The 27835-nt window shown below is 40.9% G+C and overlaps 1 protein-coding gene across 3 annotated transcripts in view; it reads right to left on the reverse strand.

The window, feature by feature from the left end:
- The window catches only part of LOC114455025 (dedicator of cytokinesis protein 9-like), a 92729-nt gene that overhangs the window by 25511 nt on the left and 39383 nt on the right, over positions 1 to 27835 (reverse strand). For all 3 annotated transcript variants that reach the window (XM_028436023.1, XM_028436022.1, XM_028436025.1), the window contains exons 2-8: positions 25033 to 25149; positions 17273 to 17362; positions 15397 to 15479; positions 14007 to 14076; positions 12150 to 12245; positions 11483 to 11617; positions 9563 to 9737 (exon numbers count right to left, since the gene is read on the reverse strand). In XM_028436023.1, the coding sequence (XP_028291824.1) occupies positions 9563 to 9737; positions 11483 to 11617; positions 12150 to 12245; positions 14007 to 14076; positions 15397 to 15479; positions 17273 to 17362; positions 25033 to 25149 (766 nt within the window). The remainder of the gene's footprint in view (positions 1 to 9562; positions 9738 to 11482; positions 11618 to 12149; positions 12246 to 14006; positions 14077 to 15396; positions 15480 to 17272; positions 17363 to 25032; positions 25150 to 27835) is intronic.

Below are 27835 nucleotides of genomic sequence, written 5' to 3' on the forward strand. Positions count from 1 at the left end.
TTCCTCTCCAGATACAAGGAGGTCAGAGGAGCCGTCGTCGTCATCATCCCCGCAGTTCAACACGAGGACCTCCTCCTCGTGTTTGGGGATAGCGGCCGGTTGAGTTGGGAGCCCCAGCTGGAGCCGTGTGCCACCGCGGTATCCATGAGGGTCTCCGTCTCTTCTCCTGCTGCGACTGCTCTGTTGTGAGGGGGGAGATGGGGTCCTGCTCAGACAGGCGAGCTTGGAGTGCTAGTCTTCTGTGGAGGCTTTTGACTGTGGACGCCGCACAGTGATGAATGAGTGGATGAAATCTGTTCCCTCTTCAAATCGCCTTGTGTGGAAGGAGGTCCCACATAAACACTAATAAACTGTAATACACACTCTACAGATAGAACACAGATTGCCTGTAGTTTTACAATATCTAATAATAATAATACATTTTATTTGTAATTCAGCGCCTTTCACGTCACCCAAGGTCACTTAACAGTACATGATAAAACGAAAGTTACATGTGTAACTACGGTTCTATTTCATCTCTACTGACCGCCAGAGGGTGGTGATGAAAACACTGTAATATATCTCTGCGTCACCCGTGACGCTGTTCCTACAGAATCTTCTCGCGGAAACACAAGGATTCTGAGTGACAGAGAAACTCTGGCGGTCATCCGGGATTCATAGAACCGTAGTTACACATGTAACTTTTGTTCTATTTCTGAAAGCACTGAATGACTAATAACGACGATGTCACCAAGAATCCTCAGTACATACCTCACTGAGATGATCCAGGAGTTCCTTGCAGCAGAACTTGGCCAAGGGGAGAAGGAGTGGCCACGTTGACGTTGTAGTATCTGGTGAATGTGCATGGCGAAGCCCACGATGCAGCAGCACAGATATCCTCCAAAGGAACTCCCCTCAAAACCGCCCATGAAGTGGAAACGCCCCTAGCAGAATGGGCTTTAAGACCGGACGGAGGATCACGACCTCCCGACAGATAGGCGTTGCGAATGATCTCCACAATCCAATGAGACAGACGCTGTTTGGAAAGAGGACACCCAATCGTGGGGCCACCATAACATAAAAAAAGCTGGTCTGAGCGGCGCATACTGTGGGTAGCCTCAATGTATGCCTGCAATATCAGCACAGGACACAATGCCGACCTGTCTCCACCCTCCTACGGAGGAAGATGAAACCGGACCAAGTGCAATGGTCGATTACCGTGAGATCGGGACAACACCTTGGGCACAAATGTTGTGTTAGGCCACAAAGTGACACCAGGACCGCCCGGACACCACTTAAGACATGAGGGACTGACAGAGTAGGCATGCAACTCACCAACCCTTTTGGCAGAAACAATAGCCAATAAAAAAGCAGTCTTACATGAAAACCACTTAAGCTCCTCCTGCACCAAAGGCTCAAAAGGGGGGCCGCATAGGGACTCGGGAACTAAAGACAAATCCCACACTGGAGCCCGTGGTGCCATCTGCGGGCGCAACTGAAGAGCACCCTGCAAAAAAAGAGAAATCGCAGCACGGGCCCTCCAGCGGCCAGAGCCACAGCTGAAGGTGGTGGGGAGAGGGGTGCCAAATCCGACCTCTCAATTGTGACAGCAGTTGGCAACGGCAACCATATCTGCCCCGGCCAGTACGGGGCCATCAAGAACAACCGGTGACCCTCCTGGAGAACCCTCTGAAGAGTTGGCCAAATCAGAGGAAGGGGGGTAAAAGCATACAAGAGGCACTGAGGCCACGGATGTGCCAACGCATCCCAGCCCAGAGGACCTGGCACCCCCTCGAGGAAGAACCACAGAGGGCGATGAGTGGACTCCACTGAGGCAAACAAATCCACCTCCGTCCAACCGAACAAATATCAAATGGTGTGCACCAATGGGTGTAGAGACCACTCCCCTGGCGGGAACTTCCGGCGGGAAAGGGAGTCTGCAACCTCATTGCGGTCTCCTGGTAGATACACCACATGGGGGAGCAACTGGTGCGTGTCCCTGGTTACACTCCCCTTTGATGGAGCGCAAACTAGCCAGTCGACCAGATACGGTAGAATCTTTACCACACTGGACTACAAGGGAGCCAGGGCCGCCTTCACACAGCGGGTGAACACTCTCGGGGAGTGGGAAAGCCCAAAGGGGAGCACCCTGAACTGCCAATGAAGGACTCGATAAGCAAACTTGAGGAAGCATCGATGGTCTGGGGCAATTGGTACATGAAAGTATGCGTCCTTCAATAAGACATAACCTGTCCAAGCTCCCTCGTCAAAAGAGCAAAAGCCTGCAGGGCTGCGTCATTGAACCCACTAGCAGCGGCTGCCCCAGTAGCATCTTCCAGGGAGGCAGATGTTGCAAACATAAGGCGCGCCAATGAGTTGCTTTGGCGACCAGCACGAGCACCAGAGTTATAAGCTCTGCTGAGAAGGTCATCAGTAACACAGCATTGTGGCCGAGGACACCTAACATCTCGGTGTAAGGCTTCCTCGGGCGACACAATGAGGGATGCAACAGCAGGTTCCACAGGAGGCATGCAATCCAACTCCGCAGACAGCTGCTCGACCCTAGAAGACAGATCTTTGCTCCCCTTGGTTCTTTTTGGCTTAGGAGGGACCGTCGTTGTAGCAGACTCGTAAAGCCGTTTAGTTTTGCCCAACGGTACCTGCCCTGAGGGTGAAAGGTCAGCCACACTTGCCGCTGGGGACACGGCACCATTCTAGCCACCCTGACCGCCCGTGGCATAAAGCTGCAATTCATGCACGAGTTGTCTAATAATGCCTCCCTCAGATGGTCAGGCCCGAGGCAAGCGGAACAGAGGTTGTGTCCGTCGTCGGCTTGAAGTGCAGCCCCACAAGCCGCACAGCAGTGGGAGCCGTCCATAACACTCCCTCAATTGGAACCACTGACAACAGCAGACACACTGCAGGCTATACGCCACAGTCGTCCAGTGACCAATCTAAGGCAAAAGATGGGAGTGGTGCGAATGCCGCCCCACCAGCTTGGACCAAAATTAACGAAAAGAAAGGAGTGTCGGTTATATGGACCGATGTACTCAGTATAAAGCAAAAGGCTTCAATTCGCCAGCCGGAGAAAAGAAAAGAATCAAAAGACACTGTACCAGTGTAGCACATGCAAAAAACTAATACTGGGAGAGGGGCCTCGAACGAAACCTTCACTAAGCACCAACTGAGAGAAGCTAACACCGTTAGCAAAAGCACCGTTAGGTACGATCTTTTGATGCGTTATTATTATAATTTTTTTCATGTTTGAATTATCATTCAAATTAAATAATCTTTACTTATATACTGTATATATAGAGATATGTATATATTTTTTTAATTAATTAATTAATTAATTAATTAATAATTATTTATTTATTATTTTAGTACATTTAAAACAAAAATTTCAATTGCAACAAATATGAAAGAAGCCAAACTCAAACAAACCTGGGAGAGGGAGCGCGAACGCAGCCGTCACCAGAAGACTGAGCTAACACCGTTAGCACAACACTTGGCAAAGTACTTGCTAGTAGCAATACTGGAACAAAGACAGCAGCTATAGCAATACACGTACAGATCCAGCTAAGAGCCAAGCTTCAGGAGAGGGGACGTGTATGCTGCCATCACTAACAAAAGACTCAAGTCTGGTCAAATACCTGCGTCATAAATCCTCAGACAGAGACTATCCTGTTGCAGCCCTTGGAGGGCGAAGTCCGCTGCTCCAACCAATATGGTGAAAGGAAAAACACAGTTCCAAGTTAGCAGTGGTTTATCCACCATGCAAGTCAAACCGCACGTGAGAAGAAATGAGGAACAGAGTCACGGGTGACGCGGAGATGTATTACTTCTGGGGCGTCATCCCGGGTCACAGGTGTGACTTTGTTTGTATTATTACTCAAACTGTGCATGCTCGAAGGGAACATTCAGTGCTTTCAGCACCGCCCTCTGGCGGTCAGTAGGGATGAAATAGAACCACACTAAAATTTAAGCAAAAACAGTAAATAAGCAACAGTAAGAATGAAGCTAAAACAAGCTGAGAACCAGAGATAGTGAGTTCCAGAGCCGGGGATCAGAGCGGCTGAAAGCTTTGTTCCCCATGGTGGTAAGGCGGGCTGTGGGAGTGGACAGATGAATGGAAGAAGATGATCTGAGGGAACGAGATGGAGTGTGGACGTGAATGAGATCACTCAGGTAAGGGGGGCAGTGTGGTGGATGGCCTTAAAAGTTAACAGAAGGATCTGAAGAAAATTGATGCTAACTACTTAATTATTTTTTACCCATGATTCACTGCAGTACACAGTTAGACTTTGTAAAAGACAAAAACAACCAGTTACATTACGTTATATTCTTACTGTAGAAACTACAGCACTCGGTTACAGTGTACAATAGGTGTTGTGAAATGTGCAATGTTCAATTATTTCACACAAATGCATCAATTTCACAGAGTCGTCTTTAATTTCATCTTTCTCCTGTTGGGGTCGGAGTTTCCCATTTCTTATGATTTTGTGTGCGTATGGCAGGGTCAGCGCTGCCATGGAGGTTCCTGTTGCTTCAGGGCTTTAATCTCCTCCCTAATACCATTGTTCTCCTCCGTCAGCTTGGCAATACGATCTTTCAAAGTTTGGATGTGTTCTTTCTGCTTTCCTCGATACATACGGGCAGCCTCTTTGTTTTTCTCTAAGCGTTGTTTTTTCCTCTCTGGAGTTTCCTCCGTTGGCCTCTGGTTGCGCCTCTTATTTTGTTTCCGTTTAGATGGAGCCGAGGCAGCGACAGAGCCAGGATCCCAAAGTGATAAAGTTCCATCAACTCGTGAATTTCCAGCTTCTGGTGCCATTACCTGTGCATTCACAAGTTTGTAAGCTTTGTGGCTGTTTTGGTTTGCTGGTATCGCTGGTAAATAGATGGTACTGGGTCCAGCTTCTGATGCCAACACGTTAGGTTGGTCAGGACGTAGGAGCAAATCAAGCATTGACCATTCTTGAAATACTTCCTCTCGTGCAACTGTCAGTGCATTCCCAGGTTGGTAAGCACCATTGATGGTGCTTAGTCCTTGAGCAGGGTCCTCCCAGTTTAAAGTTTCTTGTTGATGCTGAACTTCAGAATGACCTTGTGAAGCGTGTTCAGCAACAGCATCTTTCTGTATTCCCTTCTCCATCCCCACATCTGTGTTGTGATGAGCTCCTTCAGACTGCATGTTGGGTGTTTCTTCTTCTTCTTCAGTGTATTTTTACCAATGTTGGGTATTTGTCTGATAACAAGCTTCTGTGTACTGCTGTTCTATTCAAATGAAAGTCAGATATGCTGGTTCCACTTCAGACTGCTGGGTTCTTTCATGCGCTCGGCAACCAAAGGTTCTATTTAGCAGCCAATCAGATTCAAGTTCAGTTTCTGTGCTCAGCAGCCAATCAGGAGCAGGCATTTTTTCAGGAAATTTAGTTTTCTAATTAGTGAGGATGCAAGAAATTTGAAATTTATTTGAGGAAAACCCCTTGAGATGTAGCATCTCGTTTTCGAGGGGGACCCAAAAAACAAAACAATTCACATACAGCACAATACGAAAGTAAAACAACTAATAAGGACAAATAACACAATATTGCTCACAACCAACAACCCCACATCTCAGGATAAACATATACAGAGATATACAACTACATTTGCATTATATAGATCCACATTCATAATATATCCAAATAGAGCATACATATACATACACAGCAATACACATACATAAGCATAGCTATACACACAAAGGCACATATAGCTTATGAACATAGCTATACATTACACATCAATCTCCTTCTTTCTATTGACTGTGTTGACAATCTGTTTTTAAGTACCTATATAGAGCTGTTCTAAAGGAGCCTAAGGTGGTCAGTGACCTGAGTGATGGGGCAGATGGTTCCAGTCTGAGGTAGCTTTAAAACAGAAGGATCTCCGACCAACCTCTTTACGGACGGGTGGAACAATAGAAGTTAAATACTGGGAGAGTCTCAATTGATAAGTTGGGGAAAATTGAACAAAATAACATTTTAAATATGGTGGTAAGGAAAAATTGATACATTTAAAAATAAACTGAAACCAGTGATATTGCTGTCTTTTGCTGGGCTGTAGCCAGTTAAGCTTATCATAGAGCTCACAGTGATGAGTTCTGTATGGACATTTTAAATTAAATCTACACAAAGAGTTGAACATAACATTAAGTGAATTTAGATGGATGTTATATGTATTTTGATAAACTATATCGGCATAGTCAATTATGGGTATAATAAGTTGAGAGATTATTTTCTTTTTTACTTGTAAAGTAAAACAGTTTGAGGACCGAAAGAGACGCATTAAACAAGAATAAATGCATTTTAATACATAATCAATATGTTGTTTGAAGTTTAACTGGGGTCCAGCCACAATCCAAGATACTTGCCAGAGGTCTCCTTTGTCATTGAGGAGCCATTTTCAAAATTGATATTTAACTCATCAACTTGGAGTAAATGGCGAGTCCCAAAAAGCATACAAAATGCTTTTCTCATATTGAGTTTTAGGAAATTAATTTTTAGCCAGTATAGGATTGAGTTGAAATCTGTCTGTAATTTGATTTGAAGTTGACACAAGTTAGAATCTGAAAAATAGTGCAGTATCATCTGCATATAAATGAACTTGACAATTTTTACATACTCATTTATCATTAATAAAGATGGAAAATAAAAGAGGACCAAGAGTAGAACCCTGTGGCACACCTTTTTCCACGAGACACTGACCAGATTGTGAATCTTTAAAAACTACAAATTGACGTCTGTTATGGAGATAAGCATGAAAACATAAGAGGGCATTACTGTTAAGACCTATTGCATTACGTTTATCCAATAGTAAGTTGTGGTCTACCAGATCAAAGGCTTTTGACAGGTCAAGAAATATAGCTCCTGTGTATTGGTTATGATCAAAGGAGGAGATCACATCATTAGTAAATTTAACTAAAGCTGTTGTTGTGGAGTATCCAGAGCGGAAGCCTGATTGAAAAGGAGATAAAATATTGAAATGATTGAGATATTCATATAATTGTTCAACCCAGTCAAAGGGATCCTTCGATTTGTTATGTTTTTCCCAAGCTTGGTCCCGCTTTTTAAAAAGATTAATTAAATCTGGACTGATCCATGGGAGATGCCTGCCCTTTACACGAATTGTTTTGAATGGAGCATGTTTGTCAATTACATTGGAAACTTCAGAGTGAAAAAAGTCCCAAGCATATTCAACATCAGGAATCAGGTGAAATCTAGACCAGTTAATACTGGCCAAGTCATTTAGAAATTGTTCAGTATTTATATTATTGCTTTGTCTAATTCACTAAAACTATCAGACAATACACCAGATGCGGTTTTTCTATTTGGGTTAGAAACGAGTATCCAGTCTATCAAAGATGAGGAATGGTTGTCAACTCTGGTTGGGTCTTTTATTAGTTGTATAAGGTTGATACTTGCTCCTAAATTTCTGTCATTAGAGGAGGAACGGTGGAGCCAGTTACTATTAAAATCGCCCAAAACTATCATTTCACTGTTTTTCTTTATTGAGTTAATTGTGTTGATAACTGAGTTCATTGAGTTAGAGGGAGAAGATGGGGGCCTATAAATCTATACTATAATTCAAGTGAGGTCTGTGTGTGTGTGTGTGTGTGTGTGTGTGTGTGTGTGTGTGTGTGTGTGTGTGTGTGTGTGTGTGTGTGTGTGTGTGTGTGGAGCAAATATCTCCCCGACGCGGTGCCAGTTCTACCTGAAACTCGGTCGACGGGTTCCAAATACCCCGAGTGCGTTTATCTGTTATTTTGGAGTAATTTGGTCATTTCAAAATGTTTATTTTAATTTCATTTCACTTCTGGACGGCCCCGAAATGAAACCTATTCAACTTTTGATCTCAGGGTGTGAGGGGGCGCTAGCGCACCATGTGTTGAGAGACGACTTCCGGCATCCATTTTGAAGCCTTGCATCTGTTATTTTGGAGTCATTTGGTCCATTATTCAAATTTTGACCTCAGGGTGTGAGGGGGCGCTAGACGGACCTCACCTGGAAGTTGTATAACGGACCACCATTTAGTCCGGTTACAGTCTGTGTCACGACACACGTCCGTAGCGTGGTAGTGAGCTCCCCTGGACTTCTCTTTTGAGGAAACATACTTTTTACTGTTCCTTATTTGGTGATAATGTTTCAAAACGTTTATTTTCATGTTAGTTTGACCTTTTGCTATTTAGACCTGACAGAGCTCACCCGGAAGTTATTGACGGCAATGGCTGCTGTGTGGAAAGCTGCACATTTTTTCGCGGTGCGTGTGTGTGAGAACATTAGACATTAGAGTCTCAGGTAGAGTCACACACACACACACACACACATCGATCAGTTGGGCTTCACTATCGATCACCGTCTACGTGACATGCGTGCAGGTATGTGTGTGTTGAGCTCGGCTCATCACTGCTCCTCGCCCCCTACGGCCATCGAGGAAGACGCCTGCCCCAACACCTCTGTTGTCGGCTTGGCGTTGATACCGCCCTCGTCACCCCACATGGTCGCCAGGTGTTGGCTGTCGCCCTCCGCTAGCTTAGCGGCTAGCCCCCACGTGGGGGGATAGAGGAGAAGGCTCCATGCAAGACTGGACGGGCTAGGAGCTCGGAAGCTCGGCTCTGCAGGTGCGGGAATTTCATTTCCGAGCGGGACACGCACCAGGTTTGCTCCAGGTGTCTCGGGCTGGAACACGCCCAGCAGCCCCTGGAAGCTCCCGGTGCCTGCCAACACTGCGTCGGCTTCACAATGAAGAAAATCCGTAGACAGCTGGCGCGCCAGCTGAACCTGTCAGAGGAGGCCATCCCTCCCAGGCGGGTTCCGCACTCAGCTGGCGAGCACCCCCTGCCAACTGAGCCCAGCTGGCGGGGGTGCTCGTCTCTATTTTGAAATTATGTTAATATCAACCATATTTTTTATATACCGATTTTTTTTTCCCATCAGCCTTAGCCAATGATCGATACGGACTGCCGATTTTTTTTGGACGGATATTTGGAGCCGATACTACTTTTGCTCCCTCAATTTACATAAAAATACATTCATAAAAATTACACAATGATGATAACAAATGGTACGACTCTCAATTTTTAAAATAGGAACATTTATTGAAAAGAACAAAGGTGAGGTAGAACGACAAGTAAAAAAATTTAACAAATATTAAATAATGCGAATCGGCGAACGCAGCAGCCCGCGTCGGCCGATACCGATACACGTAAAAACCGATGTATCGGTCTATCACTAAATACCATGCTATTAATACCACCAGTTGATATACAGAATTTACAAGTAATAAACTGGGCTGGAGTCGAGACTACACATTAGTAAAAATGTACAACAGCTGGATTAGTTCAAGTTTACAGTCATTATTTGACTTAATATATAAGTATAAATGATTAGTCACAGGTTAACTAAAGATGTAAAGATGTTTTACTAACTTTGCTCTTCATTCTGTCATTTATCCTTTAATTTCCAAAACATGGATCATACTTAAAAACATAACTGTAATACTTGTATACATGTAGACAATCCATAGATGGACACAAACTCACCATCATGAACGTCTCCATTTCTCTTCTCCTGCACGGCGACCTCAAAGCTGCTGTGCAGGATCTTGTTGAGCGTGTTGATCCAGTCCTCCATCTCTGCTTCGCTGTCAGCAGCCAGGAGATAGGTGCTCTTATCCTGCATCTTCAGCTCAAAGGCAAACCTGCGCACCTTGTTGTTCTGCAAAGACAACATGAAGACACAAACGTCTAAAACACGACCACCGAGATTTTGTGTTTGCTCTATTGCAACCATGACTGAGCTGAGGGAATGTTTTATTTGCTTTGTTTGATCATCAAACAGCTGTTTGCTCTTTACAGTGCAGCAGATGTTTGAATTTAATGATTTAAACCGGGACTCGTAATTTTTGCCACAGCTTTGAAGATGATTTACCTAGAAATGATTATTAACAGTAATTTTCCTTTGACCTGAGACCTACTAAAATAAAAAAGTAAAGGAAAGTTGGCAGACAGGAAAAAGACAATGCCAATGCCTTATTTGGATATTCTGTCTGATGCTCAATAAGAAGAAATGATTTCTATTCCTATCCTCCTGACAGAACTGAGCTTTTTTCAAGCTGGCAGAGTGGACAATGGCAGATGTTTCTTTTTCCTGCACATCTTACTATATGAAGACTGAATACGGCAACACAAATAAGCAAAACCAAAGGCTTAAAATAATGGACACAAGCATTTTCAACTTAGAGGGTAAACAAACTTCCATGGGATGTTTGCATCTGCAACCAAAACTCAACAAAGAGAGAAAGTGGGCACACATAATAACTCATGTATTTGAGTTATATCTAAGCAAAGCTGCCAGTGACGTAATGAAAATGTGATAAAAGCCGTGCGAGCTGGAACACACGTGAGCACGATGGCAAAGAGCAGCTTGGAGCACTCGGTGACATCACTCCACATGAGCCAACATCTGCAGATCTCCTTTTAAAGCAGGTTTTACTGCTGATGAGGTGGAGATTAAGTCATACAGAGGTAAAAATAGTTAAAAAAAAAAAAAATACACATGTTGCAAATGGATGATGAGCAGCATGCCACTGAGGAACTGCTGATTGCAAATTAGCAGTTTACTTGTAAATAAGTGTTGGATTATTCATTATCATTGGCTGGCATTCACACAGGACGAGAAGACAGAATAGAAACCATGATTTCCATAAAGTCAATAAAGGTGAATCATCAAATAAATATGTGTCGGGGGAAATGAAAGACATAGCTCACTGTTAGGATTGCTTAAGAGTAGCATTAATTCATTTTTTTAATTTTTTCTTTTTTTAAAAAAAGAAGAAAAAAATAATTGAAACAAAAAAGTGTATTTGTTTTCTAAATTGAGCAGAGGGACTTCTCTGCTTATCTTTAATGAACAAAAAGGGTAGGAGGTTTTATGGAGGTTTATCTATTTCTCCTAATTGTTGCCTTTCAGGTGTTTCACATCCGATTATTTCCATCTAGTTGAACGTCGGATAATGATGCACTCAGTGAGTATTGAACTACAGCTCAGTGCATGCCCGTGGCATCGATTGCGAGGTTGGAGACGAGTGCTCGGGAAGTACGACCTCAGCATTTGGCCTGTTTCTCCAGCTGAGAGTCAGCAGAAACACTCGACCTTGGGAAGAAAAGGGAGCTCAGGTTTCAGGGAGGTGCAGAGGAGAGGGTGTCGCAGATATTCCTCAGCAACAGTCCATCACTGTCAGAGCAAATTTGTGTTAAAACTATCCCCATCATAGCTGCCAAACACCTTAAGATGTTTTTGTAAAGAGGAAGCTGCTGTGTTCGCAGTGTTGGTTTATTCTTAAGGAAAAAAAGGCATTTTATATTCCATCAGAGAGCAGGCTGCACAGGATATCCCGTTTTGCAAAGCAGGTAGGGGTTCATCCAGGGTCATGGACAGTTAACAATGACTAAAACAATTACCTGAACTACTCCCATACAGGAGTCCAGGAAAATGGTTCCCTTGGGTTCTTTAGAAATCTTCTCGTCCTTGTGGAAGTTCAAATTGTAAGAGCCGTCCCCGAGCTGGGTTAAGTGGAAATACCTCCTTTTGAAAGACTGGAAAAAACATCACATCAATGAGACAAGGAGAAACACAAGTTAGTTAGTAGTTATTAAATGAAGTAAATCTAATACATCTCATGAATGAAGTGATGTACAACCATGTAGTTAAGTAAATGAGTAAAAAAGGAGAAGATAGTTTACAAGTGAAATAATTAAGTAACCATTTAAAGTTGTACAACCCCTCTGTGCCTCACAGTATAGCATTTATTTATTTGTTTATTAAAAGAAAGTCAGTTTAAATTTTCTCATAAAAAGCTTGATTGACTTTGAAGCTCAAACAGCTATAGTAATAAACATTAGAAAAAAAAAAAAGATTAGTCCAATACAATTTCAAGAAAAAGAAAACTGTACAGGACAGATATACATAAAAGTCTACAAACTATTTCACACAGAAGATCCCTCAATCTGAGATTAACTAAACAAAATTAAATACAAATACACACATAATGCAAATTAAATGACTACATATTAAAATGTGGATACAAATATTTGAAAATGATGCTAAATGCTACAGAATGTGTCTCACCCTCATGGTGACGCTGATAGCGCTGTTCATGTTTCCTTTATACAGCCAGCCGTGTTTGGTGATTCCACCTTTCTGGGATCCCAAGGAGGCTGTATCCTGTGGGAGAAGCATGGATTACAATGAGCTTTGAAATATAATACTGCTTAAGAAGTGCCAACATTTCACACTTGACTACATTCCACAGAAATACCACACTTTGAAATCTATCTTCAAAAAGACCAGAAGCTATATTTTTTTGAAGGATCTAATTTGAGATATTGAACTTTGAAATTATTCCTTCCATCAATCTATTTCATCAAAATGTTGTAAAATTTCCCTAAAAGAAACAATAAACAGGTATTTATCATAAAACCGTCCTCCTCAGCTTTGGTGCTTTGAAGTGAGCCTTTGATCTTGTGGTCTGAGATGAGACAGAGCTCAGTCTGTAGGGCTACTTCAATCTAAACAGACCTTCAGAGGAACATAAAACAAACCACCACTGTTCAACTAAATAGTCAGCAGATTTATGACGTAGGCTCATCCATATCACACATCTAAAGGTATAGAACACGCCTTTTGAAAACACATAACTAAATTTGTCAAAATATACAGATTAATAAAGTAATAAAGGAGACAGAAATGGGAGATTTTATTCACAGCTTGGACCCGTTTTAAATCAACCCCGAAGCAAAAGTAAATTTTCCATTTATCAGCTTCAATAGTGATATCTGTATTTTTACACTATTGCACACAATGAGTGAAGAAAATGAGTTTTCAAGATGTCGTCATTGAGGCCAAGCATTACCCATTCCCATTTACTCATTCATATTAAAGCAAGTAAGCCAATAATTATATCATTTTCCCTGTTGAGAATGCAGAGAGAGCTAAAAAGCACCTGGAGAAGTTTCCAAAATAAGAGTCCCAAGAGAAGCTGAGCAGCGACTGGCTTCACCAACTCTGAACCCCAATTTATTACAGGAATCTTTGTCAAGGGGCCCTAATTAAAATCATCCTCATTAAAACTAAACCAGACAGGAATCCCTATTGTCTTTCTTTTTTAGAAGCTGATTTAAATGTGGCTGACGACATTGGGTTATGAGCCATTAAGGTATGAGTATGATCACCTTGAATAGATTCATCCTGTCCTTCTTCAGCCATAATGATGCTTTAATGACATTAAATTTAATTTAATCTCCACTCATGTTTATTAAACATATTTCCTGTAGGTGGTGTAGTTTGACGTTTCTAGTGAGGGGCAGTTTAAGGAAAGCATATTTTTCATATGATTAAAAAATGTAAATGAACCCCCCACCCAGCCCCACATTTCTTTGTAACAACATGCTGTTCACTATATACTTCTTTAACACTCCCTTTTATTGTCCATGCTGTAAGCCACAATGTTGTTATTACAACACCAAATAAATGTGCATTTAATCAGAACAGCACTACACACACCCACGCGTGTCCCACATGAATCAGCAGATTGTGTAAAGATCCACATGCTGCATGCGGTTTTTAATCCCACTGTGTGACATATATTAGATCATTCCCTGATGAAGTCTAATCACTCATAATTATTTCAGATAATCACAACTTTAAAAGCAGAAACCTTTAGTATTTTATCAAGGACTAATAAAAACAACACAAAAGTGAGCATTGGAGTAAAACAGAACGTAAAAGTGTGATATTAGGCGTAAATGCTCCAGTCATAGGGGTTTCTGTCTCAGGTTACTAGGTTGATAGACACCCACGGAACGCCAATCTGTCACAGGGCTGGTGCACACCCACAACCCGGATTCAAACCCACAGTATATATTAAGAGGCTGTGATGCCAGCATGATGCTGTAATAAAAAGTAAGGCACGAAACAAACACTCACCTCATCTTTGTCGACATCCTCATCCACCTCAAACACATGGACAGCCAGTTTATCAGGCCTGGAGACTTTACTGTGAAATAAGCACAGGGCATCGTTAAGAGTCAACCAAAAAATCACAACAAATTAATGACGGTCTCAAAAGTTACGGTAAATATCTTAGCCATTGCATTTTTTCTCTTTGGTTGTTTTACACTGACACCTCACTGCTGGTTTATTTAAACAAAAACCGATAAATTAATTTACTTCATACTTTTATAAGCGTTTTTAATTTTACTTGACATTGTGTAGTGTGCTTGAAATGTGCACACTACAAATACTATCTAAGTGTTTGACTTACTGTTGCCATTCTATATCATAAATAGATGATAGTCAGTCACTGTCATGGGTTCTCAAAAGGTGAAGTTTAAAGTGCAGCTACTCACACGTCTAACAGTCAGTGAATGCTTTGTGCCAAGGTTTTAAAGCAAAAAAGTATCAATATAGGATCTATTTTGTGTGGTTTTTAATGTTTAAATGGCACTTTTTCAACAACAACAAAAAATCAAGGCTTTAAAGCAAAAAACAACTTTTTTTTGTGGTTTTTAAAATTTAAAGAGCACATTTTCAACCAAAAAACAAACAAACAAAAAAAGTTCAATGAATTTCTGGCCTTACGACTTTCTGAAGAGTTTTGCTTTGAAGCCCTTTACAGTTAATGTACAGTTTGTACTGTATGTCATATTTTAGGATACATTTAGCATCTTTCTTTAAAAAAAAAGTCCACACATTTAGTCAGGATAAAAGCACCTACAAGAATACTAAATATCTGATACAACTTTTGGGAATTGTTGATGTGTCCACAACATGAAGTTAGCATTGACTCAGCACCCTTTAAACTCAATGTGAAGTTAGTCTTTTACCAGACCTAATACTGACTTTTTTAATTGCCTGTTCAAAAAATCTTTGCCAGTCATAATGTCGCCAAGATTCCCGACATCTGATTTGTCAACAAGCTTGTGCATAATACAGGTTCTCTTTCCAAGAGGTTCAAGCTGATGACACAATGTGTGGACAATGTGGGTGTTTTCTACATGGCTGCATACAGGACTCATCTATTGATTCATAACTAAACCCAGCTACACAGAAATATGATGTATTTGCTTTTTTAAAACTATAACTATGTTTCACCAATGTGTCAGAGGTAGAAACACATATTTGTGCGACTGAGTCATGATATTCCAAAAACCTGCACAGGTGGGTGTTCAAAGCATACTTAGGTTTAAGATCTCTGGCATTAGTGTATTGCAGAGTAGCTGCCTCTACTTGCCCAACGTAACAATGTGTTGGCACACAACCAAAACACATCTGTGAGGACAGCGGAGTAGAGGAGCCGCTGCTTGTTTAGACTTACTGCGGAAGCTGCCGAAAGTCCCCGGAGTAGTCCTCATACTTGTAGTTGACCACATGCCAGTCCGATTTGTAGGTTTTAATGCACTGAGGAGACAGAAAATAAAAATAAAATCTCCCAAAAAACAAAAATAAATCAGTCACCTCAACAGAGTCATGGCACAGGTGAAGAATGATCACTTTGGAGGTTAAAAAGATGGTCGGAATATGTACTCCTCAAACTGTCAGTGTGATTAATTGATAAGTTCTGAAAGGTTAAGAAGCAGCCAAATCTTTTTTGGGATGTTAAACTTTACTTTATATATCTTACTTTTTTGAAGCCTTAATCATCCAACCTCGTACAAAATGGCATGATTGAAAAACAGAAAGATGAAGTGTAAACTCCTGCAATTAAAGCTAAACCGTTTGGTCAAATATGCCTGAGAAATTAAATAAGCCCTGAAGTAACAAATTCAATGGAAAAAAAAGGAGTGTAAAGGAATGTATTTGCTGACTTAGTTCAGCAGGGAGTGTATCTCCTCTCTCCTTCATCACTGGGTACAGAAAACATCTGTTCATTGTTAGGGATTGGAGAAGCTTGCAGGTACAGTATCTGTTCCACTGAAATAAGTAACCTTTACAAACACTGGGATTACCAATAGATTGAAAACAACCTGTTTGGGAGGTGAGTTACAAAAAAAAAAAAAGAGCTCCTAGTGAAATAGCTAAACTACAGCCACCCTAGTGAGGGCACAAAAAACACTTAACCGAGTGTGTTAGCATTTTCACAATATTAGAAAACATTGCCATTTTATCTGAAAGATCTGGAACATAGATTAAATTGTGCTTAGACATAGAGATGGGCAAAAAAAAAATTGACATTTTTTTTAATGTTTTTTTTTCCACCACAGTTTTTCCGGACTTTTTCGAGTTCCGATGTGAGCAAAGAGGGGTTGCCCTCCTTGTTTACCCTTTGAGTAGGCTATATGTGGCATGTTACATTTTTTATTTGCATGCATGCTGAGATACTAAGGGAGGAGTTTATTATTTTTTCAATTGTAATGTTATATGTTGTAAAATATGTAGTTATCTGATTTCCTAATCAGAAAATGTAAGCGACTGTGAAGTTGCTGTTGCACTTTTGCTTAAACCTGGGTTAAAGCTTGAAATAGTTGAATGACAGAGCCTCATTTACTTTTTATTTTGGGATTGTTCTACGCATCTTAACGCTTCAATCACAGCAGTAAAGTTGCACTTTTGACAATATATCTGATGTCTGTAGTCATTTTTAAGTGCATTTAAAAAAAAAAATTCGAAAAATCAAATTGAAACTCGAATTTTTCTCTGTGGTTTTTTCTTTAGGCAAAATCGCCCAGCCCTAATTATAGGAAGAACCTGAAATCAAGTATTTCTTTATTTACCAAAGCTCAATATTTGGAATCTTTGGAAGGGAAACCAAAAAAAATCAGATATGAAATAGATAAACACAAAGAAGGTTAAAAAATCATTATTCCATTGTCCACTGACACCGGATAAAATTCTTTAATAAATAAATGAATAAATGTAGCTACATTATTTACTTGTCTCTTTTGTTTGTAGCGTTTGTTCATACCTACCAGGTTATGATTGAAATATAACTACTGCTAGCTTTAACGGGGTCTCTAACTTTACCGTGGGAGTAAATGTGTGTGAACCTGTAGCTGACTTTGTGCTCCTACACTGTATAGAGAGGCAACCTGCACAGGTCACATAGTTAGTTGGGATAGGCTAAAACAGCAATAACAAACACACACACGCATGGATTGTACTTGGGAACATTTAATCCTTTTTTTCTCCAAAGATCAGCTGAAAAGTGTGCGTCTCTGTGTAATGCGAGTATGTGTTCTTGCAAATCTGCTTACCTCTTGGACAAACAGACTCTGGGCCTCCCTCTCTGCATTTTCAGGAACTGTGGGGTACAGAGTCCTCCCATGTCGCCTCAATGTTGAAATCTGTTGAACAAAAGTAAATTTTTTCATGGTTTTTATTTAACTTGCACCTTTATCAAAATAAAATCGCTGATTAATACAAAGCCATGTGATTCCCTCTTTAATATACCTATTAGCTAACTTTAAACATTAGTATGTAAACTTGTCAAAATACAGTAACATGTCTATTGATGAGGCTGTAAAATCACAAACAAACTGAAAAATGGAGCAATGAAAGTGTTGGGAAATATTTGTAAAACACTAATTTGTCGTGTTCCCGCTTGTTTTGTCTCATTTAATAAGGTACCGGTAAGTGTCAGGACCTAGGGCGTCATGATGATTTGCGGCTCATGTTTTTTCATGTAGCTGTTTAAGTCATGTTTAAGTCAGATTCCTGTTGGCTTTTATTTTTTTCTTCAGTTGAAATGTGTTTTTTTCAGTAAGTGGGTGTCGGTTTAGGCATCTTTCATTCTGTGAGTGTTTCTTTTTCTTCCTGTGTCTGTGCGCATGCACAGGTGACTGGGTAATAAGGTTATCCACACAGGTGATTCCCTGCATGTGTACCCTGCACTACTTAAAGGTCCCATGTCATGCTATTTTTCACCCATCTCCATTTGTTCTAGAACCCCAAAAACATAGTATTTGAGGTTTATTTTCCCAAACACGCCTGTTTTCCACAGTTTTAGCCTCTGAAAAGTGACTTTCTGAGCAACTCTACACAAACAGGCTGATTTGCGGTCTACTTATGCATATTCATGAGTGGGCGTGTCTATAGACACTGACTTCCTCCTCACTGCACGGTGACGTAGGGTCAGAGGACGGCCCAACCTCCTCCCACCCACTCTGTAGCCGAGCTCATGCTGCTTTATAAACACAAGACAGAGCACGGAGGAGGGGCGTTCACTGATATATAGATAGACTGTAGAAAATACATACATAGCACTGCGCGAAGGACGCTGAAATGCTCACTTTCGTGGGCGTATCTGTTTACATGACAATCATGGCAGAGAGCTTCCTGGAGGCGTGCAGCTCAGTGCCGCTTCAAATTAGTCATCAAAGTGGGAAGGCGTCATCAAATTGGAGCGAGGTGTTTAGGCTCGCCTTACAGTAAGAAAAGAGCAAATCACCATCTAACTAATGATTGAGGGAATCAATGAAAAAACACTTTGGGCATGTGTATGAAGCCCAACTAGCACTTTTATGATGCTCAAAGCACAGAAAAGTTGATTTAGTGTAACATGGGCCCTTTAAGGAGTGGCTTTTCACTATGTGCTTAGTGGTTCTTCTGCAAACTTCTCTTACTTTGCAGTGCTTTTATTCTTAGTGTACTGACTAAAACTAGGAGAAGAGATCACATTACTCCTGTATTAGCCTCTCTGCATTGGCTTCCCATAAAATATAGAATAGAATTCAAGATTCTTCTTCTCACTTATAAAGCCCTAAATGGACAGGCACCAGTCTATCTCAAGGAGCTTGTAGTGCCATACAATCCCCCCAGAACACTACGCTCTCAAAATGCTGGACTACTCGTTGTTCCATTCATCTCTAAAAGTAGTATAGGAGGAAGAGCTTTCAGTTATCAGGCCCCACTTCTCTGGAACCATCTACCAACCACGGTTCGGGGGGCAGACACCCTCTCTACCTTTAAGGTTAGGCTCAAAACATTCCTCTTTGATAAAGCTTTTAGTTAGGAACCAGCTCATAGCTCATAATTAAGATGCAATAGGCATAGACTGCCGGGGGGGGGGGTCTGGCATGCTCGGTTGGAGAGAGGTTGGAGAGGGCGTTAAGAGAGAGGTCATTTAGGTTAGAGAGGGACCGGAGAGGGTCCCATTCCTCTTTCAAACACTCCCTCTATGTCTGCTTACTCCCTTGTGTGTTTGCTCCTGTACTCCTTCTGGCTTTTGTCTTGCAGGTCCGTGGGATCCTCAGTGTGGAGTTACAGAGACTCAGCGGCTCTGTCTCCACCCTTTTCTCTGCACACACCCAACACAGCATAACGTGGATGGCTGTTCATCATAGGAATGGGATCCACACAAGGTTCCTGCTGCTTAACAGAAGGTTTTCCTTGCCGCCATGATGAATTCATGTTGGGTGTGGGATACATATGTATGTGTATATACGTATATATGCATATGTGTGTATCCATAAAATGAAGAGTCCGTCCTTAAGACTGCTCTACTGTAAAGTGCCTTGAGATACCATTGGTTATGATTTGGCGCTATACAAATAAAGATTGATTGATTGATTGATTGATTGATTTTTAACTGCCTGCCCTTTTCAATTTTTTTGAAGAGTGAGGTTTTGTTCAGTTTAGTTTGTTTGACTGTCTCTAGTTTTTTAACCTGCTTTTTTATTCTGCAACTATTATCTCTGATCTCTGCGACAGGGTCCCTATTTCTACCACCAATCACAGTGTGACTTTATGTTGAGTTTTAAGATCACTGCAGTAGTTTGAATACCGGAGATCAACTGCTACGAGATACAATGTGTCTGTCATGTTGGCAGCAGGATTAACGTAGTGAAAATAAAGTGCATTGGTTTCTAATTCCTGTCAACTGCTAAGTGAGCAGTTGTAATAGATTGTGAATTCTGGCTTAGTGAGAATTAAATACATTTCAGCCAGAAATGGCAAGAACAGATGTTTTCCATGAAAATAAAGGATTCAGCTTTTAATTTTTGACATTGAAACTAAGGTACTTTGAGTACAAAATGCCTCCCAAGCTTGATCTTATTATGTATTTCACTGTTACTGATGTTAACTTCATAACATATGCATTTTTTGAAAATTCACGTCAGTCTTAGTGCAATCTTAGTGAATCAAAAGCCAATGAGAAGCTATAAAGCTTCTGGTGGCTTTCACTAAGATATGTAAAGATGCCACTACCTTAGTTCTAATCTAGTCTGGTCCACAATAGGGCAGTGGGTGCTAGTCTGATCACCAACTTTTGGAAACTACAAAAAAACTCCACACCCCAACTCATGGAAACTTAAGTTTCCTTTTCCTGTCTCTCCTCAGGTTTCCTGCAGAGAAGATCATAATCTTTACAATCCAAGCAGCAGAAATAAACATTCATGGCAGTAAATGGAGCCAGGAAGGAGGCAGAGGAAGTGTTTCATTTGATTACACATTGCCAAAGAGGATCATGGGACATCAGATTGTAAGTGTGGAGATTACATATAAGCAAGAGATTGTTCAAGTCACATAAAACTCATTATCAATAAATGTCAAAATAGTCAAACTTTGATTATGAATGGACGTTAAGTAGTCTGAAATGTTTAACGCTTTTGCTTTGCAGGTATTAAATTAACTCTTTGGTGATTGAAATAAAGCCAATCAGCATTTTGCTATCATAGAGGTGGTGATCCAGTGTGTGGGAAATATAAACGGATGATGTCTTTTGAGGTTGACTTTAATATGCAGAGTAGAAATGACATCTTGAAGCCTGAAAAAGCGTAGTGGTCTGTTTATTTTTTGTTTATCTCTATAAAAGCAAGGAATCTCTGTCTGTCTGTCTGTGTGTGTGTGTTCCTCAAATATATCTGCGGATCAGGTTCAGACTGACCTGAGAGTTTCAACATGGCTGCTGCTTGGTTCAGGGGTGTGCAACGTCAGATTTGTTTGGACGCCATAAGCCCCTCCTCCTTAAGGATCATCTCTGCCCAGAAAACTGCATCCGGCTGTGGCAGTTTACAAATGCCTGTTATGTTCCCATTTTTCAAGAACTGCAGTATGAGGCCTTTCACTTTATCTGTGAGAATTTTGAAGAGGTTTCAAGAATTTTTGCAGCTTGCGGTGCAGTAGCTGGCTGATATACTGGGCCGATATGACCTTACTGTGACCCTGGCGAGCACAGTTTATCAATCATTTTAAGGTGGATAAACCACATGCCGGAGGAACGACAGGGAGCCATTGCCACCCTGTTACCAAAAGTACGACTGAGGCTGATGGACAAAAGTTACATCACGGACATTGTGCTTAACAATGATGTGGTAAAAACAAACCCAGAGTCCCACTTCTTGGTTTTTAATACCCTTCAAGTCATGTTTAAACCGTCGTTACTGTGCTATGAGCCTTTGATCATTGTTTTGCCCTCGCTTGCCAAACACCGCCTTACTGATGGTTAAATGTTTTAATACTATAAAGGCCTTTGACTACAGCACTAACAGCTGGATCACAGTTCACACTCATCACAGTCTGGAGGATCTCATGACTGAATTTTTCAGCTGCATACCTGTCTTTCTTGGTGAATATCTCTATCTCATTGTTGGTAGTGTTTGAAATGAGTCTGTTGATCTCTCTAACAGAGTGTTGAGGTTTAACCTAGTCACACACACTTGGCAGGAGATTTCACCAATGCAGGAGTCACTAAATTTAATTAGAGTTAATGTAGTGATTTGCACGTCTGCCTCACAGCTAGGACATGGACACATAAGAGTTTGCAAGTTTTACCCATGCTTGTGTGGGTTTTCTTCTGAACCGCCAAAAGTATTTGTACCAGGGGCAGATCTATAAAAAAAAGACTATTGGGGTGGAAAAAGGGGGCGGTTGTAACAAATAGTAGACGTGTACATTTTAGTGGCGACAACATATACAGGGTTCTCACCAGGAACTGGAGCTTAACATTTTGAAATGTATAACTCTTTGAGGGCCAAAATTAGTGAAGTAAAGTTAAAGTTGTTTTTTTAATCTTTGTTATTGCCTTACTTTTAGAGGTGTGCCATCTAAGGGACCTCACGATTCATTTTGATTCAGGGTGCTACAATTTGATTAATCAACAATTATTGCAATATTAACCATTATCACAATTTTTTATGCATCTTTTTTTCTTTTCCACACTATTTCAACACATGTATCCCTATTATCTTTATTTATAGTAAATCACCAAATCCAACAGTAATCATATTACAAAAGAAATACATCTATTGAGCAAAAATCGTCTGTCTGTGTGCGTGTGGAGAGAATATCTCCCCGACGCAAAGTCTGTTCAAGCTGAAACTTTTTCAACAGCTTCCACATACCCCAAGTGTGTGCATATTTCACTGACATGGTGTTTGATCGCGTTGAAACTGTTGTAGCGGCTTGCACATAGTCCGTGTGTGTGTACACCGAGCCGGCAAGGGACGGAGAAGCAGCGGGGAACCGAGCCGGTCCGCTGTAGTTGGACTCTGCTTTTAACGTTCCTTCATGCTTCTCTAACGTCACCTTTAACCCATTTATTCGCTATGAACATTATTACTGTAATGACATGTAAAAAATAGAGTTTAAACCTCCTAAACTCGCCCTTAAACAGTGTTAATGAGCTTTTCCCTTCATTTATTTGATTCAAACTTAACTATCGATGAAACTCACTGAATGTTGATTATAAATTGAATTAAATCATGTTGCTGTCGCTTTTCAAACGCATAGAGGCCTTTGACTACAGCAATAACAGCTGGCTCATAATTTACACTCATCCCTGTCTGGAGGATCTCATGACTCACTTATTTTTCTACAGCACTTTCTTCCTTGGTAGATATCTCTACATTGTGGGTGGTGTTAAGTGTGTGTAAGTAGGTTTGGTCCCTTTAACAGATTGGAGGTTTCACCTAGTTAAAAATAACACCTGAACCGTTTGAAAAAAGCATGTGTGCCAGCACATTTACCACAAAGCTAATTGTTGAAAATTCCTATTGCTAGGGGTATCTAAAGGAACACAAAACAACTTCTAACCAAAGGACACTGGTGATACACTAAACTAAACTTGACTTGGTTTAACCCAATTACAAAAGAAATGTGATCTAATAATGTAAAAGATGTTTCTCGTCTCAAAGAGTTTGTGTCATTGTGGTGGTTTGAAATAAAACTGGATAATGCTATAAACAGCATTATAGAGCATTCATTCATTCAATTCTTTCATAACATTAGTAGAAACATTGATGCCTTAAACTAGCCCTAAGGGAAAATTCAAGTAGTTCTACAAATTTCTCATAGAAGCTCACACAGAGTCACTGACATTCAACCCCAGTTTAACAGCAGCTTTCAGATTAATAACAGATGGAGATGATATTAACACTGCCTCACAAGGAACAGCACATGACTGTGGATGCGTCACATTAAGATAAGGTGGAAACCTGACAGTGATGTCTAAGTGATTGTCCTGGGAAAAACATCTCACTTTCTGCATGTTTGGTCTTTCACTGGCTGTCACTACTTAAGGTACTTGGTGTTTTCTTTTTGGACACATAACATCAAAAACTGACAAAAATACTGTCTGAACACAAATTCAAGTGGGCAGAAACAGATGTTAGGTTCAATCATAGGATCTCTAGTATTTTTTTTTGCCCTTCCATCAGAATCACCTTTCAGATGCAAACAGTGTACTATGTTTGTGCTAAGCTCGTATGCTCCGTTTATAACAGCAGACTAAAAGAAGATAGATAAAATGTCTAGGCTACCCGTCTGTTACTGAGCACCTAGCAACAAAACTAACAACCACTTTGTGTTTAAACACTAAATACATTTCTATCTCTTTTCTACACATAAAACTAAAAATATACTTTGTTTAAGATGGATATACATGTCAACAATGTTGAGAAAATTCCGTTGAAGGAGGAAAAACAACTATTGAAATTAAAAACTGTCAAACCCTTCAGATCAAGCCAATAAGCCTGAACATTACATTCTGTCTAATGAAATTCATCTAATTCTAATCCAGAATCTGTTAAAAAGAAGTTTATGATCCATTGAGACTCCACTTTGCAATTTAGAATCCATCACCAAAGGGTTTTCTAAGGAAATCCAACCTTGACGGGAAATGGCCAAAAATGTACGTATCAAGCTAATTGGTTCAAACAAAAATATACACAATTAGCAAGTCAAATCATTATTAGCTCAGCTCATTATAATATTTTCTCTAGAAGAACTTTATATAAACTTGGATCACAGGCAACTGAAGGTTAAGTCAGCTCATAAGGGCGTGCTGCAGGCTGCTATGCTAACATAGATTTGTCAAAATCAGTAATAGTTTGCACATGGCCAAGGTTTGTCAAATATGGTCACAGCAGCCAATCACCATCACATACAAAAACAGAGTGGATAGTTGTAATATAACGTGCATTATAACAGTGTCCTGGTGCTCCTGGTGAAGACTGCCTTTAAAGAAGTTGTAGCACTGGGCTAGATTTCTATTGCAAATTTTCCAAGTGCAGCGTGGAACGAGCGAGTTTAAGTACGTCCTGCACAATGTTGCTGGAGATAACACTTGGTCTGTCACAACATCAGAGGCAGAATGAGTCAATTAAACAGATGGCCCCTGACCCCCTCTCACGCTGCAGCGAGGCAGGATATAAACAAAAGGAAAGCCTGAATGAACAACCTCGCCTGGTATTCCCAACAGTGGCCACGCCTGGACCAAAGGAAAGGACAGCAAAGAGCAAACAAACACTGCAGAAAACACACACACGTGGAAGTAAACACTAATGTTGAATAGATGGTAGGTGGGTTCCCACACTTTTGTTACTCACACAATAAGTCCACAATGTTCTACATCCTATATTAGGAAAAAAGTTGCACTGCCAAAGTGACTTTCCACAAAACAGTAAAGCGATATTTGACATCACAGACCTTTGAGTGAGAGGGATTTGGAAAAATTAGGTACATTTTTCAAGTATTAAATAGTAGTAACTGAGTGGGTTTTCCTTCTATATCTTACCTCAAAGTCTTCCAGGGGGAACTGCAGCATGTCCCGGAGGACATCACTGAGGATCTGAGTCTTCTTCTGCACCAGCACATTTTCATAATCCAGTGGTTCGATCACTTTTGGTTTCACCTGGAGAATATATGAGAATGTCAGTCCCAAACATTAAACAAAAAGATGTGTGACTTTAGCAGAAACATATTTCACATTATTTGACAACATCCAACTGATGATACGCAACCATGACAAACCAACATATACGTTAAATAGAAAGTGACCCATGAAAGATTCACATTGTTACATTTTCACATTGTTATCTATCTGAGAGTCCCCATAAATACACAGATCGCTTAAAAACTTCTGTTAGACAGGTTTGCCTGCATGGAGTCACCTACCTGCATAAGCATAAACCACAAAGAGATAATATCTTAGGAAACAAACCAGACTGATCTCCTACATACTCTATGAACATGCCTGAGAAAGAGCAACGTGTGACAAGTTTATCAGAACTCCATTAGCCCAAAGAAAATGCTTCTGCCACAACCGTACACAGGTTTTAATGAGATTATCTATTTGTTCTACCTGTAAGACACATAGCTACCACATGATGGAAAGATAAATGCATAGCAAGGTGAAAAGATGACCAGTAACATACTGTATCGACCTCTTTCAGGGCTGAGCGACAGTACGGCTCACTGACAAACCTCTACATCTGGGACTGATAAAACTCACATGATCTCAGAGGAAGAGTCACGGATATTGACCTTAAATACGTGTTTGTCGGAAACCTCAGGTAATAACAGAGTACGGCGAGGACGTAGCCAGCGTACTTGTATTATTTTCAATGGCATGGAGGGAAGACTAGAGCTGAGATGGTGCCACTGGGTCTGAGGCAGGTTGTGACACTATCAGACACGTTTCTTACCCGTCAGTCAAAGTGTTATCTTGACATGACACATGACACTCACGATTAGGCCACAATACAGGAAACTAATAGATCAGGTAGGCAAGCTGGCAATAAATATATATAATCTGAATAAGATGTTCACTTCTGTCCTAGTCGTATTCATATCCTGTATTTCAACATAGATCATCAGACAGTTGTATTGCACATTTGTTTTTCATTACATTTTAAAGCCTTCCCTTTGTGACATGATTCATCATCAGGTGTCAAATGTACTGAAGTCTATTTTTAGATTCAGTTACCCAGCAACATATTACAATATACGAGCATAAATGACTAATATTTGTAGTAAAAGGTATCCCATTGTTTAATTAGTCCTCCATGTCAATAGGTGGCAGAAGGTTTACGATAATGCTGTAACATTATAACTTGTACATCTGTCATTGTGCCTCAAGACCAATGTACAGTATAAGCCATATGTGACTCGCTAAACCCTAAAAAACACTGGTTTAAAGTATGTTTTCCTTGCTGACTTTAGAGTGTAATAATACAGCAGTGCTTTGGTTAGATTGTAAAGACTTTAACTACTTTCACACACTTCAAAAGGCACAGCAGGGAGCCTATTACTAACATCTTATCATCATCCTCTAAACCACAAATATGTCCTGCTACTGACGTTTGTCTTGCCTGAAACCTCTCTGGGCCTATTTACAGTGCTTTGTCAGGAGGATAAACATGATCACATGATACACTCAGCCATGTGCAAGACAAGTGGGAATAATAAGCAAGACCTCCGTTACAGGCTGAGCCCACAGAGTCAAACGTAGGCATTTGGCCAACTCCCAACATGACATTTTTTGTCCCATCAGTCCTTGTAGCAGACGCTAACACCAATTAGCCAAAACATTATAACAATAGGCCTATTATTATGTATCAGAATTTGGTTGACAACACAGGCCTGATCTTTAAGGCATGGACAGTGCTAGACCTTGGACGGTGTTTCATTTTGGGTTTGTGTGGATTAGACTTCTTTGTCTACCAACTTTCTCAAATTCTTTATTAAGAAACCTAAAACTTATTTATTTCTTATACAAATTCCTTTCTTGGTACTTGTGTTGCCCTGTTCTGTTTTTGTAGTATTACTATTTAATGTCCTGTGTTATGCGACTGACAGTGTTGGGAATAATGCGCTACTGTAATATTATCACAGGTATACAGAAGAACTCAAATGCAACGCAGGAAGGAGTAGGAAGAAACTGAAATATCTAACAGATTGAATAAACTGGCCCCAAACAAAACAAGGAGGAAAACTGAAATATTCCCCAATCGGATTTGTTTATTAAAGGAACACAGATTCCCCACTTTGCAATCAGAATCAGGAACTCTCAATAATTTCAATGAGCTTGAAAGTCTCTCTTCACAGGTTGACAATCTAGCAAGAGACTGACTGAACTGAGGGAGTATATATAACCTCCTCCGACTTGACGAGGGAATGAGGAGCAGCTGTGGAGAGCAGGAAAACTGGGCAGGCAGGAAAACATGGACAGGAACAGGCAAAATTAAGGAGCAGGGAGTGACTAAATAAGCAGACTCATGACAGAACCCCCCTCTCAAGGGACGGCTCCTGCCGTCCCAACAGCAACCACCACACCGGGAGGGAGGAGGGGAACACGATGGAGGGTCAGAACTCCTCAGAATGCCCCGAACCACCCTCCGAACAGACAGAAGAACCACCACTCGATTCCTCCACAGAACCACTGTTGTCCAGCTGGTCATCCAAGGCCGCAGGAGGAAGGACAGAAGGCACCCCAGAACCAGATCGGCCAGAAGCAGTGACGGCCGCCGAAGGTTGATCCGGATGCTGCTCATGGAAGGCTCGAATGAGACGCGGGTCCAAGATAAACCTGGCAGGTA

The sequence above is a fragment of the Gouania willdenowi genome, chromosome 21 (genome assembly GCF_900634775.1).
Source record: "Gouania willdenowi chromosome 21, fGouWil2.1, whole genome shotgun sequence".
Taxonomy (NCBI): Eukaryota; Metazoa; Chordata; class Actinopteri; order Blenniiformes; family Gobiesocidae; genus Gouania; species Gouania willdenowi.